This window comes from Oncorhynchus mykiss, chromosome 13 (genome assembly GCF_057628025.1).
Source record: "Oncorhynchus mykiss isolate SJ-2025 chromosome 13, ASM5762802v1, whole genome shotgun sequence".
Taxonomy (NCBI): Eukaryota; Metazoa; Chordata; class Actinopteri; order Salmoniformes; family Salmonidae; genus Oncorhynchus; species Oncorhynchus mykiss.
In genome coordinates this window covers 79148730-79163870 of record NC_143034.1, presented here as the reverse complement: position 1 = coordinate 79163870, position 15141 = coordinate 79148730, and the positions used below count along the sequence as shown (strand labels likewise).

The 15141-nt window shown below is 46.2% G+C and overlaps 1 protein-coding gene across 11 annotated transcripts in view; it reads right to left on the bottom strand.

The window, feature by feature from the left end:
- usp7 (ubiquitin specific peptidase 7 (herpes virus-associated)) overlaps nucleotides 1–15141 on the bottom strand; it is a 73923-nt gene that overhangs the window by 37904 nt on the left and 20878 nt on the right. For all 11 annotated transcript variants that reach the window (XM_090197820.1, XM_090197818.1, XM_090197821.1 and 8 more), the window contains exons 8-12: nucleotides 14988–15042; nucleotides 10312–10392; nucleotides 8464–8554; nucleotides 4794–4876; nucleotides 1715–1824 (exon numbers count right to left, since the gene is read on the bottom strand). In XM_090197820.1, the coding sequence (XP_090053946.1) occupies nucleotides 1715–1824; nucleotides 4794–4876; nucleotides 8464–8554; nucleotides 10312–10392; nucleotides 14988–15042 (420 nt within the window). The remainder of the gene's footprint in view (nucleotides 1–1714; nucleotides 1825–4793; nucleotides 4877–8463; nucleotides 8555–10311; nucleotides 10393–14987; nucleotides 15043–15141) is intronic.

Genomic DNA, 15141 nt, shown 5'->3' with positions numbered 1-15141 from the left:
AGACAGAGGGGGGGACGAGACAGAGGGGGGGACGAGACAGGGGGGGACGAGACAGAGGGGGGGACGAGACAGAGGGGGGGACGAGACAGAGGGGGGGACAAGACAGAGGGGGACGAGAGGAAGGAAAGGTATTTTTGTGATTAGTATTATGGTCTCCATGTTCCTCCTGTGTTGTAGCTTCAATATGAGCTCCATTCAGGACATCAGACTCCCTGGTGAAGCAGACAGGAATGTGCTGTGTTACCACAGTGGGGCTTTGACCTACACTGGGGGGTCAGTTACCGTGACCTACACTGGGGGGGGGGTTAAGTTACCATGACCTACACTGGGGGGGTTAAGTTACCATGACCTACACTGGGGGGGGGGTTAAGTTACCATGACCTACACGGGGGGGGGGGTTAAGTTACCATGACCTACACTGGGGGGTTAAGTTACCATGACCTACACTGGGGGGTTAAGTTACCATGACCTACACTGGGGGGGGGGGGGGGTTAAGTTACCATGACCTACACTGGGGGGGGGGGTTAAGTTACCATGACCTACACTGGGGGGGGGTTAAGTTACCATGACCTACACTGGGGGGGGGTTAAGTTACCATGACCTACACTGGGGGGGTTAAGTTACCATGACCTACACTGGGGGGGTTAAGTTACCATGACCTACACTGGGGGGGTTAAGTTACCATGACCTACACTGGGGGGGTTAAGTTACCATGACCTACACTGGGGGGGTTAAGTTACCATGACCTACACTGGGGGGGTTAAGTTACCATGACCTACACAGGGGGGGTTAAGTTACCATGACCTACACTGGGGGGGTTAAGTTACCATGACCTACACTGGGGGGGTTAAGTTACCATGACCTACACTGGGGGGGGTTAAGTTACCATGACCTACACTGGGGGGGGTTAAGTTACCATGACCTACACTGGGGGGGATTAAGTTACCATGACCTACACAGGGGGGGTTAAGTTACCATGACCTACACTGGGGGGGTTAAGTTACCATGACCTACACTGGGGGGGGGTTAAGTTACTATGACCTACACTGGGGGGGATTAAGTTACCATGACCTACACTGGGTGTACAAAACATCAGGAAAACTTGCTCTTTCCATGACAGACTGACCAGGTGTTATACATGACACAGACTGACCAGGTGAATCCAGGTGAAAGCTATGATCCTTATTGATGTCACTTCCACATCCCTGTGGAACGCTTTCAACACCTTGTGGAGTCAACATGGACCAGCATCCCTGTGGAACGCTTTCAACACCTTGTGGAGTCAACATGGACCAGCATCCCTGTGGAATGCTTTCAACACCTTGTAGAGTCAACATGGGCCAGCATCCCTGTGGAACCCTTTCAACACCTTGTAGAGTCAACATGGGCCAGCATCCCTGTGGAACGCTTTCAACACCTTGTAGAGTCAACATGGACCAGCATCCCTGTGGAATGCTTTCAACACCTTGTAGAGTCAACATGGGCCAGCATCCCTGTGGAACCCTTTCAACACCTTGTAGAGGCCACGCCCTGATGAATTGAGGCTGTTCTGATGGCAAACGGGGGTGCAACTCAATATTAGGAAGTTGTTCTTAACGTTTGGTATAGTCAGTTTACCTGTGGAATCAACATGTTTAGACAGGTGTGTGTGTAGGTGTGTGTTACCTGTGGAATCAACGTGTTTAGACAGGTGTGTGTGTAGGTGTGTGTTTACCTGTCGTTGATCTTGATGTTTTGGTCGGTCTGAGGGTCGTACATGAACCTCATCAGCTGCAGGTGCAGTATGGGAGGGAAAGTCAGGAACTTCACACCCTTCTCCGCTTCCTGAAAACACACATATGACCGGTAAGTCTACTGACTCATCATGTGTCCTACCTCAAGTAGATTATACAGGCCCAGAGACCCCCCCCAGGTCTGAATCTAGACCCCCCCAGGTCTGAATCTAGACCCCCCAGGTCTGAATCTAGACAGAGAGTATGTGTAGATTATACAGGACCAGAGACACCCCAGGTCTGAATCTAGACCCCCCATGTCTGAATCTAGACAGAGAGTATGTGTAGATTATATAGGACCAGAGACCCCCCAGGTCTGAATCTAGACAGAGAGTATGTGTAGATTATATAGGACCAGAGACCCCCCAGGTCTGAATCTAGACAGAGAGTATGTGTAGATTATATAGGACCAGAGACCCCCCAGGTCTGAATCTAGACCCCCCAGGTCTGAATCTAGACAGAGTATGTGTAGATTATACAGGACCAGAGACACCCCAGGTCTGAATCTAGACAGAGAGTATGTGTAGATTATAAAGGACCAGAGACCCCCCAGGTCTGAATCTAGACAGAGAGTATGTGTAGATTATACAGGACCAGAGACCCCCCAGGTCTGAATCTAGACAGAGTATGTGTAGATTATATAGGACCAGAGACCCCCCAGGTCTGAATCTAGACCCCCCAGGTCTGAATCTAGACAGAGAGTATGTGTAGATTATAAAGGACCAGAGACCCCCCAGGTCTGAATCTAGACCCCCCCAGGTCTGAATCTAGACTCCCCAGGTCTGAATCTAGACAGAGAGTATGTGTAGATTATACAGGACCAGAGACCCCCCAGGTCTGAATCTAGACAGAGTATGTGTAGATTATATAGGACCAGAGACCCCCCAGGTCTGAATCTAGACAGAGTATGTGTAGATTATACAGGACCAGAGACACCCCAGGTCTGAATCTAGACAGAGTATGTGTAGATTATACAGGACCAGAGACACCCCAGGTCTGAATCTAGACAGAGAGTATGTGTAGATTATAAAGGACCAGAGACCCCCCAGGTCTGAATCTAGACCCCCCCAGGTCTGAATCTAGACTCCCCAGGTCTGAATCTAGACAGAGAGTATGTGTAGATTATACAGGACCAGAGACCCCCCAGGTCTGAATCTAGACAGAGTATGTGTAGATTATATAGGACCAGAGACCCCCCAGGTCTGAATCTAGACAGAGTATGTGTAGATTATACAGGACCAGAGACACCCCAGGTCTGAATCTAGACAGAGTATGTGTAGATTATACAGGACCAGAGACACCCCAGGTCTGAATCTAGACAGAGAGTATGTGTAGATTATAAAGGACCAGAGACCCCCCAGGTCTGAATCTAGACCCCCCCAGGTCTGAATCTAGACTCCCCAGGTCTGAATCTAGACAGAGAGTATGTGTAGATTATACAGGACCAGAGACCCCCCAGGTCTGAATCTAGACAGAGTATGTGTAGATTATATAGGACCAGAGACCCCCCAGGTCTGAATCTAGACAGAGTATGTGTAGATTATATAGGACCAGAGACCCCCCAGGTCTGAATCTAGACAGAGTATGTGTAGATTATATAGGACCAGAGACCCCCCAGGTCTGAATCTAGACAGAGTATGTGTAGATTATAAAGGACCAGAAACCCCCCAGGTCTGAATCTAGACAGAGTATGTGTAGATTATATAGGACCAGAGACCCCCCAGGTCTGAATCTAGACAGAGTATGTGTAGATTATAAAGGACCAGAAACCCCCCAGGTCTGAATCTAGACAGAGTATGTGTAGATTATATAGGACCAGAGACCCCCCAGGTCTGAATCTAGACAGAGAGTATGTGTAGATTATAAAGGACCAGAAACCCCCCAGGTCTGAATCTAGACAGAGTATGTGTAGATTATATAGGACCAGAGACCCCCCAGGTCTGAATCTAGACCCCCCAGGTCTGAATCTAGACAGAGAGTATGTGTAGATTATAAAGGACCAGAAACCCCCCAGGTCTGAATCTAGACAGAGTATGTGTAGATTATACAGGACCAGAGACACCCCAGGTCTGAATCTAGACAGAGAGTATGTGTAGATTATATAGGACCAGAGACCCCCCAGGTCTGAATCTAGACAGAGAGTATGTGTAGATTATACAGGACCAGAGACCCCCCAGGTCTGAATCTAGACAGAGAGTATGTGTAGATTATAAAGGACCAGAGACCCCCCAGGTCTGAATCTAGACCCCCCAGGTCTGAATCTAGACAGAGTATGTGTAGATTATAAAGGACCAGAAACCCCCCAGGTCTGAATCTAGACAGAGTATGTGTAGATTATAAAGGACCAGAAACCCCCCAGGTCTGAATCTAGACAGAGTATGTGTAGATTATACAGGACCAGAGACCCCCCAGGTCTGAATCGAGACCCCCCAGGTCTGAATCTAGACAGAGTATGTGTAGATTATACAGGACCAGAGACCCCGCAGGTCTGAATCTAGACCCCCCCAGGTCTGAATCTAGACAGAGTATGTGTAGATTATAAAGGACCAGAAACCCCCCAGGTCTGAATCGAGACCCCCCAGGTCTGAATCTAGACAGAGAGTATGTGTAGATTATATAGGACCAGAGACCCCCCAGGTCTGAATCTAGACAGAGAGTATGTGTAGATTATATAAGACCCAGAGATGTTCAACTAGGACCCTTCTCTGGTCCAAAGAATAGATTTTGACCAACAAATCTGTCCTAAGAATTTTTGAAATCCCGTTGCGGCCCTCGAACCAAACATGATTGGCCAGCTGTTCTACAGCCTCACCTATAGGCCATGCTCATAAAGCACACTTACACCCATCATCAACTATATAACCTCATTATGAATATGTCATGTAGCCTGAGTGTTTATAAAAACATCTATAAATCCTGTACACACCCTTTATAAAGCCTGAATAAGGCCTCACCTGTAGTCATATAAAGAATCTTTTAAACCATACATACGGCCTTTATAAAGCCTGAATAAGGCCTCACCTGTAGACCGTGTTCTCCTGCGTCGTATTTGTTGTCTCCGTCAAGCTGCTCCACAGCGACATAGTCCTTAAAGGACTCAAAGACTAGAGAGAGAGAACAAACAGTTAGACAGACACACACACACACACACACACCCACCCACCCTGTGGTTATAGAGTGTCTGCCCTGAGATTGAAAGGTTGGGAGTTCCATCCCCGTACGAGTCATACCAAAAGACAGTAGAAATGTGATTTGAAGCACTCAGCATTAAGGACACCGGGAGTAAAGACATTCTGCATGTGGAACTCAGATAAACCCTGAACCCTAGAACAGCCTGGCCTTTCAGCCTATCAGAACACACTAGAGAACGTTGCCAGGTATCCCCTTTAGCATCAGCATCAGATGCATATCAACCTGCAAGGTGGCTAACATGCCTGATAGTGAATAAACGAGTGTAAATTATTAATTGCATTAAATAATATTCATGGAAATAAATAAATATATATAAAAAATAAAATAAAAAAGTATTTGTTTAGAGAGTCATGGATCTGTTTTGTTTAATTCTACAATCCTAGCAGGCTAGTCTTGTTTGTGTGTTCACTGTTCCTAGCAGGCTAGTCTTCTTTGTGTGTTCACTGTTCCTAGCAGGCTAGTCTTCTTTGTGTGTTCACTGTTCATAGCGGGCTAGTCTTCTTCGTGTGTTCACTGTTCCTAGCAGGCTAGTCTTGTTTGTGTGTTCACTGTTCCTAGCAGGCTAGTCTTCTTTGTGTGTTCACTGTTCCTAGCAGGCTAGTCTTCTTTGTGTGTTCACTGTTCCTAGCAGGCTAGTCTTCTTTGTGTGTTCACTGTTCCTAGCAGGCTAGTCTTCTTTGTGTGTTCACTGTTCCTAGCAGGCTAGTCTTGTTTGTGTGTTCACTGTTCCTAGCAGGCTAGTCTTGTTTGTGTGTTCACTGTTCCTAGCAGGCTAGTCTTCTTTGTGTGTTCACTGTTCCTAGCAGGCTAGTCTTCTTTGTGCGTTCACTGTTCCTAGCAGGCTAGTCTTCTTTGTGTGTTCACTGTTCCTAGCAGGCTAGTCTTCTTTGTGTGTTCACTGTTCCTAGCAGGCTAGTCTTCTTTGTGTGTTCACTGTTCCTAGCAGGCTAGTCTTGTTTGTGTGTTCACTGTTCCTAGCAGGCTAGTCTTGTTTGTGTGTTCACTGTTCCTAGCAGGCTAGTCTTCTTTGTGTTCACTGTTCCTAGCAGGCTAGTCTTCTTTGTGTGTTCACTGTTCATAGCAGGCTAGTCGTCTTTGTGTGTCCACTGTTCATAGCAGGCTAGTCTTCTTCGTGTGTCCACTGTTCATAGCGGGCTAGTCTTCTTTGTGTGTTCACTGTTCATAGCAGGCTAGTCTTCTTCGTGTGTCCACTGTTCATAGCAGGCTAGTCTTCTTTGTGTGTTCACTGTTCATAGCGGGCTAGTCTTCTGTGTGTTCACGGTTCCTAGCAGGCTAGTCTTCTTCGTGTGTCCACTGTTCATAGCAGGCTAGTCTTCTTCGTGTGTCCACTGTTCATAGCAGGCTAGTCTTCTTCGTGTGTCCACTGTTCATAGCAGGCTAGTCTTCTTCGTGTGTTCACTGTTCATAGCAGGCTAGTCTTCTTCGTGTGTCCACTGTTCATAGCAGGCTAGTCGTCTTTGTGTGTCCACTGTTCATAGCAGGCTAGTCTTCTTTGTGTGTTCACGGTTCCTAGCAGGCTAGTCTTGTTTGTGTGTCCACTGTTCATAGCAGGCTAGTCTTGTTTGTGTGTCCACTGTTCATAGCAGGCTAGTCCTGTTTGCGTGTTCACTGTTCCTAGCAGGCTAGTCTTGTTTGTAATCAACCTGTCTGACACGGAAATTGAAGTGAAGTTGTCCAGGTCACATTTCTGCCTTTGGCCATGTAAGACTCTAAGTGACTCAAAACCACACTGTCAAACAGTCTCCCACCCCGCCGGCCCGGTCTCCACCCCCGCCGGCCCGGTCTCCCCCCCCGCCGGCCCGGTCTCCCGCCCCGCCGGCCCGGTCTCCCGCCCCGCCGGCCTGGTCTCCCGCCCCGCCGGCCTGGCCTCCCGCCCCGCCCGGCCTCCCGCCCCGCCCGGCCTCCCGCCCGCCACGCCGGCCCGGCCTCCCGCCCCGCCGGGCCGGGCCTCCCGCCCCGCCGGGCCGGGCCTCCCGCCCCGCCGGGCCGGGCCTCCCGCCCCGCCGGGCCGGGCCTCCCGCCCCGCCGGGCCTCCCGCCCTACCGCCCTGCCGCCCCGGCCTCCCGCCCGGCCCGGCCTCCCCCCGCGTATGAGGACGGAGACTGGAGCGATATGACACACATCCAAACCCCCCCTGTATGAGGACGGAGACTGGAGCGATATGACACACATCCAATAACCCCTCCCTGTATGAGGACGGAGACTGGAGCGATATGACACACATCCAATAACCCCCCCCTGTATGAGGACGGAGACTGGAGCGATATGACACACATCCAATAACCCCCCCCTGTATGAGGACGGAGACTGGAGCGATATGACACACATCCAATAACCCCCCCTGTATGAGGACGGAGACTGGAGCGATATGACACACATCCAAACCCCCCCTGTATGAGGACGGAGACTGGAGCGATATGACACACATCCAATAACCCCCCCTGTATAAGGACGGAGACTGGAGCGATATGACACACATCCAATAACCCCCCCTGTATAAGGACGGAGACTGGAGCGATATGACACACATCCAATAACCCCCCCTGTATGAGGACGGAGACTGGAGCGATATGACACACATCCAAACCCCCCCTGTATGAGGACGGAGACTGGAGCGATATGACACACATCCAATAACCCCCCCTGTATAAGGACGGAGACTGGAGCGATATGACACACATCCAATAACCCCCCCTGTATGAGGACGGAGACTGGAGCGATATGACACACATCCAATAACCCCCCCTGTATGAGGACGGAGACTGGAGCGATATGACACACATCCAAACCCCCCCTGTATGAGGACGGAGACTGGAGCGATATGACACACATCCAATAACCCCCCCTGTATGAGGACGGAGACTGGAGCGATATGACACACATCCAATAACCCCCCCTGTATAAGGACGGAGACTGGAGCGATATGACACACATCCAATAACCCCCCCTGTATAAGGACGGAGACTGGAGCGATATGACACAGATCCAATAACCCCCCCTGTATGAGGACGGAGACTGGAGCGATATGACACACATCCAAACCCCCCCTGTATGAGGACGGAGACTGGAGCGATATGACACACATCCAATAACCCCCCCTGTATAAGGACGGAGACTGGAGCGATATGACACACATCCAATAACCCCCCCTGTATGAGGACGGAGACTGGAGCGATATGACACACATCCAATAACCCCCCCTGTATGAGGACGGAGACTGGAGCGATATGACACACATCCAAACCCCCCCTGTATGAGGACGGAGACTGGAGCGATATGACACACATCCAATAACCCCCCCTGTATGAGGACGGAGACTGGAGCGATATGACACACATCCAATAACCCCCCCTGTATAAGGACGGAGACTGGAGCGATATGACACACATCCAATAACCCCCCCTGTATGAGGACGGAGACTGGAGCGATATGACACACATCCAATCACCCCAGAGAAGGAAAGGGGATTGATACTCACTGTTTTTCTTTCCTTTGATACTGAGCTGGATGTCGTAGTAATCCTCTATCCGCTCTGACCGGTAGTCAACGTGCTTACACTGGATATAGGACTGGAGAGAGAGATACAACACAGTTACACTGGATATAGGACTGGAGAGAGACACAGTTACACTGGATATAGGACTGGAGAGAGACAACACACAGTTACACTGGATATAGGACTGGAGAGAGACAACACAGTTACACTGGATATAGGACTGGAGAGAGACAACACAGTTACACTGAATATAGGACTGGAGAGAGACAACACAGTTACACTGGATATAGGACTGGAGAGAGACAACACAGTTACACTGGATATAGGACTGGAGAGAGACAACACAGTTACACTGGATATAGGACTGGAGAGAGACAACACAGTTACACTGAATATAGGACTGGAGAGAGACAACACAGTTACACTGGATATAGGACTGGAGAGAGACAACACAGTTACACTGGATATAGGACTGGAGAGAGAGACACAACACACAGTTACACTGGATACAAGACTGGAGAGAGAGAGACAACACACAGTTACACTGGATATAGGACTGGAGAGAGAGAGACAACACACAGTTACACTGGATATAGGAGTGGAAAGAGACACAGTTACACTGGACTGGAGAGAGACAACACAGTTACACTGGATATAGGAGTGGAGAGAGACACAGTTACACTGGATATAGGAGTGGAGAGAGACAGTTACACTGGATATAGGAGTGGAGAGAGAGACAGTTACACTGGATATAGGAGTGGAGAGAGACACAGTTACACTGGATATAGGAGTGGAGAGAGACACAGTTACACTGGATATAGGAGTGGAGAGAGACAGTTACACTGGATATAGGAGTGGAGAGAGACACAGTTACACTGGATATAGGAGTGGAGAGAGACACAGTTACACTGGATATAGGACTGGAGAGAGAGAGAGAACACAGTTACACTGGATATAGGACTGGAGAGAGACAACACAACGCACAGTTACACTGGATATAGGACTGGAGAGAGAGAGAGAGAGAACACAGTTACACTGGATATAGGACTGGAGAGAGACAACACAACACACAGTTACACTGGATATAGGACTGGAGAGAGAGAGAGAGAGAACACAGTTACACTGGATATAGGACTGGAGAGAGACAACACAACGCACAGTTACACTGGATATAGGACTGGAGAGAGACAAAAGTTACACTGGATATAGGACTGGAGAGAGACAACACAACACACAGTTACACTGGATATAGGACTGGAGAGAGACATACAACACACAGTCACACTGGATATAGGACTGGAGAGAGAGATACAACACACAGTTACACTGGATATAGGACTGGAGAGAGGGATACAACACACAGTCACACTGGATATAGGACTGGAGAGAGACAACACAACGCACAGTTACACTGGATATAGGACTGGAGAGAGAGAGAGAGAGAGAACACAGTTACACTGGATATAGGACTGGAGAGAGACAACACAACACACAGTTACACTGGATATAGGACTGGAGAGAGAGAGAGAGAGAACACAGTTACACTGGATATAGGACTGGAGAGAGACAACACAACGCACAGTTACACTGGATATAGGACTGGAGAGAGACAAAAGTTACACTGGATATAGGACTGGAGAGAGACAACACAACACACAGTTACACTGGATATAGGACTGGAGAGAGACATACAACACACAGTCACACTGGATATAGGACTGGAGAGAGACAACAGTTACACTGGATATAGGACTGGAGAGAGACAACAGTTACACTGGATATAGGACTGGAGAGCGCGACAGACAACGGGGAGAGAGAATGTGAACGTACCACCATCTTTCCTCTGAACAGTTTGGGGATGGTTCCCTCCACGCAGGTGCCTTTCATTTTGTTCTCAACGTTGTCCAGGAGCTGGAACACACAAACACACATTATGGAAGGAACAGTGAATGTGAGCAGAGCAGAGATGGAGCCCAATTTGACTGGAGCGCAGAGCGAGATTACAAAGGCTGGAGCGTCAGCCTTCTCGCCCGCTCCAATTTGGCTGCAGCAACGTTCACTTCGCTAGCTCAGGGCGTGCCCGGCCCAGCATGCATCTGTAGTCTACTACTGTCCTGCTATAGCCCCTTGCTTTAGCTGTCATGGAGTTCACTAAATATTATCATAAAGAAACTGATGAAACACACAGGTGATAAATCAAGGTGACTTATAAAGATGAGGACCAAGAGCAAGAGAGGGAGTGTGGTGATGTAGTGTCCACAACTAAAGAAGAGAGGGAGTGTGGTGATGTAGTGTCCACAACTAAAGAAGAGAGGGAGTGTGGTGATGTAGTGTCCACAACTAAAGAAGAGAGGGAGTGTGGTGATGTAGTGTCCACAACTAAAGAAGAGAGGGAGTGTGGTGATGTAGTGTCCACAACTAAAGAAGAGAGGGAGTGTGGTGATGTAGTGTCCACAACTAAAGAAGAGAGGCAGTGTGGTGATGTAGTGTCCACTACTAAAGAGAGGGAGTGTGGTGATGTAGTGTCCACAACTAAAGAATCATAGTGGAATCTGAAAAGACACCTATCCTGAAAGCATGATGGTGTACTTAGATAACTTTAATTATAGCATTTAAGTATTTATAAACATAAACTCCGACCTCTTAAACGTTCCGTTAATTTTTGTTATATTTTCTATACGATAGGGCATAATTGATTTTGGCTCAATAGACCTGGCATATTCCCACGTTCAAAGAGCTTTCTGTTTTGATTGGCTTGTTTTACCTAAAAGCATTTAGGCCTTCCTATAGAAAATAAACTCTGTTTCTCTGCCCAGCCTGGATAGAGGGGCCAAAAGGGTGTTAATCATCCCCAGTGGCTCTGCAAGTGAGGAGAGGATGTTCTCCACCACTGTCCTGCTCTCCAGACACCATCACATGAGCCTGTAGACCGACTGGCCAAACTCCTGGTTCTAAAAATGATTTCTAAAAAAGGCACTAATAAGAAAATGTTCATGTTATTTGTATTTAATTCTAAGTAAGTCACAGGCCATATGCGTAATTTATAGACCATAATGATTAAATACAACTAAATGCTGTTTAAATGCTGAGTGCTTGATGTCCCAATTTCAAGTTTTCATAAATAGGAATTTTTGGACACCGATTCGGTCGATTAATTTTTTTACACCTTTATTTAACTTGGCAAGTCAGTTAAGAACATATTCTTATTTTCAATGGACAGCCTACTGGGGAATGGTGGGTTAACTGCCTTGTTCAGGGGCAGAAGGACAGATTTTTACCTTGTCAGCTCGGGGATTCAATCTTGAAGCCTTACATTTAACTTCTTGGTGACAGGGGGGCAGTATTGGAGTAGCTAGGATGAATAAGGTGCCTTTCTGAATATCTATGTTAAAAACATCCTAAAGATTGATTCTATACTTAGTTTGACGAGTTTCTACGGGCTTGAACTTTTCGTCCGAGGTTCGGCGCGGGTTCGAACGCGCTTTTGGATTTGTTTACCAAACGCCCTAACAAAAGAAGATATTTGGACATAACTGATGGACATTATCGAACAAATCAAACATTTATGGTGGAACTGGGATTCCTGGGAGTGCATTCTGATGAAGATCATCAAAGGTAAGTGAATATTTATAATGCTTTTTCTGACTAATGTTGACTACCCATTATCTTTTTGGCTGCTTTGTTGTCTGAAACGCTGTACTCAGATTATCGCATGGTTTGCTTTTTCTGTATAGTTTTTTTTTTAAATCTGACACAGCGGTTGCATTAAGGAGAAGTACATCTCTAATGCCATGTGTAATACGTGTATTTTCATCAACATTTATGATGAGTATTTCTGTAACTTGATTTGGCTCTCTGCAAAATCAATGCAATGTAAAATGAGATTTTTTGACATAAATAGGCATACATGTATTGTGTAACATGAAGTCCTATGAGTGTCATCTGATGAAGATCAAAGGTTAATGCTTAATTCTCTCTATTTGTTATTTTTGTGACTCCTCTCTTTGGCTGGAAAAATGGCTGTGTTTTTCTGTGGCTTGGTGGTGACCTAACATAATAGTTTGTGGTGCTTTCGCTGTAAAGCATTTTTGAAAATCAGACACTGTGGCTGGATTAACGAGAATGTTATCTTTAAAACGGTGTAAGATACTTGTATGCTTGAGGAATTTTAATGTTGTTTTGAATTTTGCGCCCTGCACTTTCACTGGCTGTTGGGCGGGTCCCACGTATCTGAGAGAGGTTAACTAGTCCAACGCTCTAACCACCTGCCTTACATTGCACTCCACGAGGAGCCTGCCTGTTACACGAATGCAGTAAGAAGCCAAGATAAGTTTAATGCTAACTAGCAACTTATCTTATAAAAAACAATCAATCAATCATAATCACTAGTTAACTACACATGGTTGATGATATTACTAGTTTATCTAGCGTGTCCTGCGTTGCATATAATCGATGCGGTGCGCGAAAAAGGACCAGCGTTGGTCCAACATGTACCTAAGCATAAACATCAATGACTTTCTTAAAATCAATACACAGGTATATATTTTTAAACCTGCATATTTAGTTAATATTGCCTGCCAACATGAATTTATTTTAACTAGGGAAATTGTGTCACTTCTCTTGCAACAGAGTCATGGTATATGCAGTCGTTGCGAACTAATTGGCCAGAATTGTAATTAATTTTAATTATGCCATAACATTGAAGGTTGTGCAATGCAACAGGAATATTTAGACTTAGGGATGCCACCCCTTAGATAAAATACGGAACGGTTCCGTATTTCACTGACAGAATAAACGTTTGGTTTTCGAGATGATAGTTTCCGGATTCTACCATATTAATGACCTAAGGCTCGTATTTCTTTGTGTTATGTTATAACTAAGTCTATGATTTGATAGAGCAGTTTGACTGAGCGGTGGTAGGCAGCAGCAGGCTCGTAAGCTTTCATTTAAACAGCACTTTCCTGCGTTTGCCAGCAACTCTTTGCTGTGCTTCAAGCATTGAGCTGTTTATGACTTCAAGCCTATCAACTCCCGAGATGAGGCTGGTGTAACCGATGTGAAATGGCTAGCTAGTTAGCGGGGTGCGCGCTAATAGTGTTTCAAATGTCACTCGCTCTGAGACTTGGGAGTAGTTGTTCCCCTTGCTCTGCATGGGTAACGCTGTTTCGAGGGTGGCTGGTGTTGATGTGTTCCTGGTTCGAGCCCAGGTAGGAGCGAGGAGAGGGACGGAAGCTATACTGTTACACTGGCGATACTCAAGTTCCTTAAAAGAACATCCAATAGTCAAAGGTTAATGAAATACAAATGGTATAGAGGGAAAGTCCTATAATTCCTATAATAACTACAACCTAAAACTTCTTACCTGGGAATATTTAAGACTCATGTTAAAAGGAACCACCAGCAGCTTTCATATGGGGCGGAGTGTTGGACTCGTAACCGGAAGGTTGCGAGTTCGAACCCCCGAGCTGACAAGGTACAAATCTGTCGTTCTGCCCCTGAACAAGGCCGTTAACCCACTGTTCCTAGGCCGTCATTGAAAATAAGAATTTGTTCTTAACTGACTTGCCTAGTTAAATACTATAGTGAAAACATCTTGGTTCTAACCCTGGTTCTAACCCAACCAGGTCAATAGATCTGACCCATTACTATAGTGAAAACTTCTTGGTTCTAACCCAAGCAGGTCAATAGATCTGACCAGCAGCATTTTAATCTTCCTATAGCGGGTTGCCGGGAATCCGCATTTAACATTCATAAACCACGTCACGGACCGTTCTAAAAACGACTTGTTAGGTCATTGGCTAGCTAGTTAATAACCTGGTAACTTTAGTCTATCCAGACATCTGGGGACTCAGACAGAAGGGTAAAGATTCTTCAGGAGATCAAGGATCATAGTAATGACAGACATCTTGCATGTCATCCTCAGACTTTTTTCTTAAAGAGACAGTGTACCATTTTCAATGGAACGCTTCTCAAATAGGAAAATGGTGCTTTTACACAACGCAGAAACGGTCTCATTTTCCACAAATTATTTTGTAATTGCAATAGCATGTATTTTTTATCAACTTTTTAAAAACTTTTATAATAAACTAATGTATTTACAATGTTACATATTAGTTTCTAGGTCTCAACCTGTGCTTCAAAAGTAGCTAGAATTCATATAGGCCCCAAAGTAGGCTGTATCTCAATCCATTTAAAGGTGCAATATGCAGAAATCACTCCATCATTTCCTGGTGGTTAAAATTTGAATAGCTCGCTTAATTTCAATTTGTGAACAAAATCAAGCAATGTACAGTGTAGAGAATAATTGTACCATCTAAACCGCTGTGAAATCTCTCTTCTATAACCAAAAATATTGTATTTTCAGCCGGTATACAAAACCTAAAGACAAACAAACACGAACAAACCTTCAGATCTGGTCTGGTGCTCCTACATGTTGTGTGGTGCAACGAACATGATTAAATTCAGAGCCCTGAATACACACACACACACTAAGAACAACTACTCACCACTCTGCAGAGCTCCTGAACGTCGTGTTGCATGAAGCTGTCTAATGTCTCCCACCTGCAGAGAAAAACAACACGTTGTCAACTACTGTCAGAAGTCACCATGTTTTATAAACACATTCACAGTCAACTACTGTCACAATGTAACCATGTTATA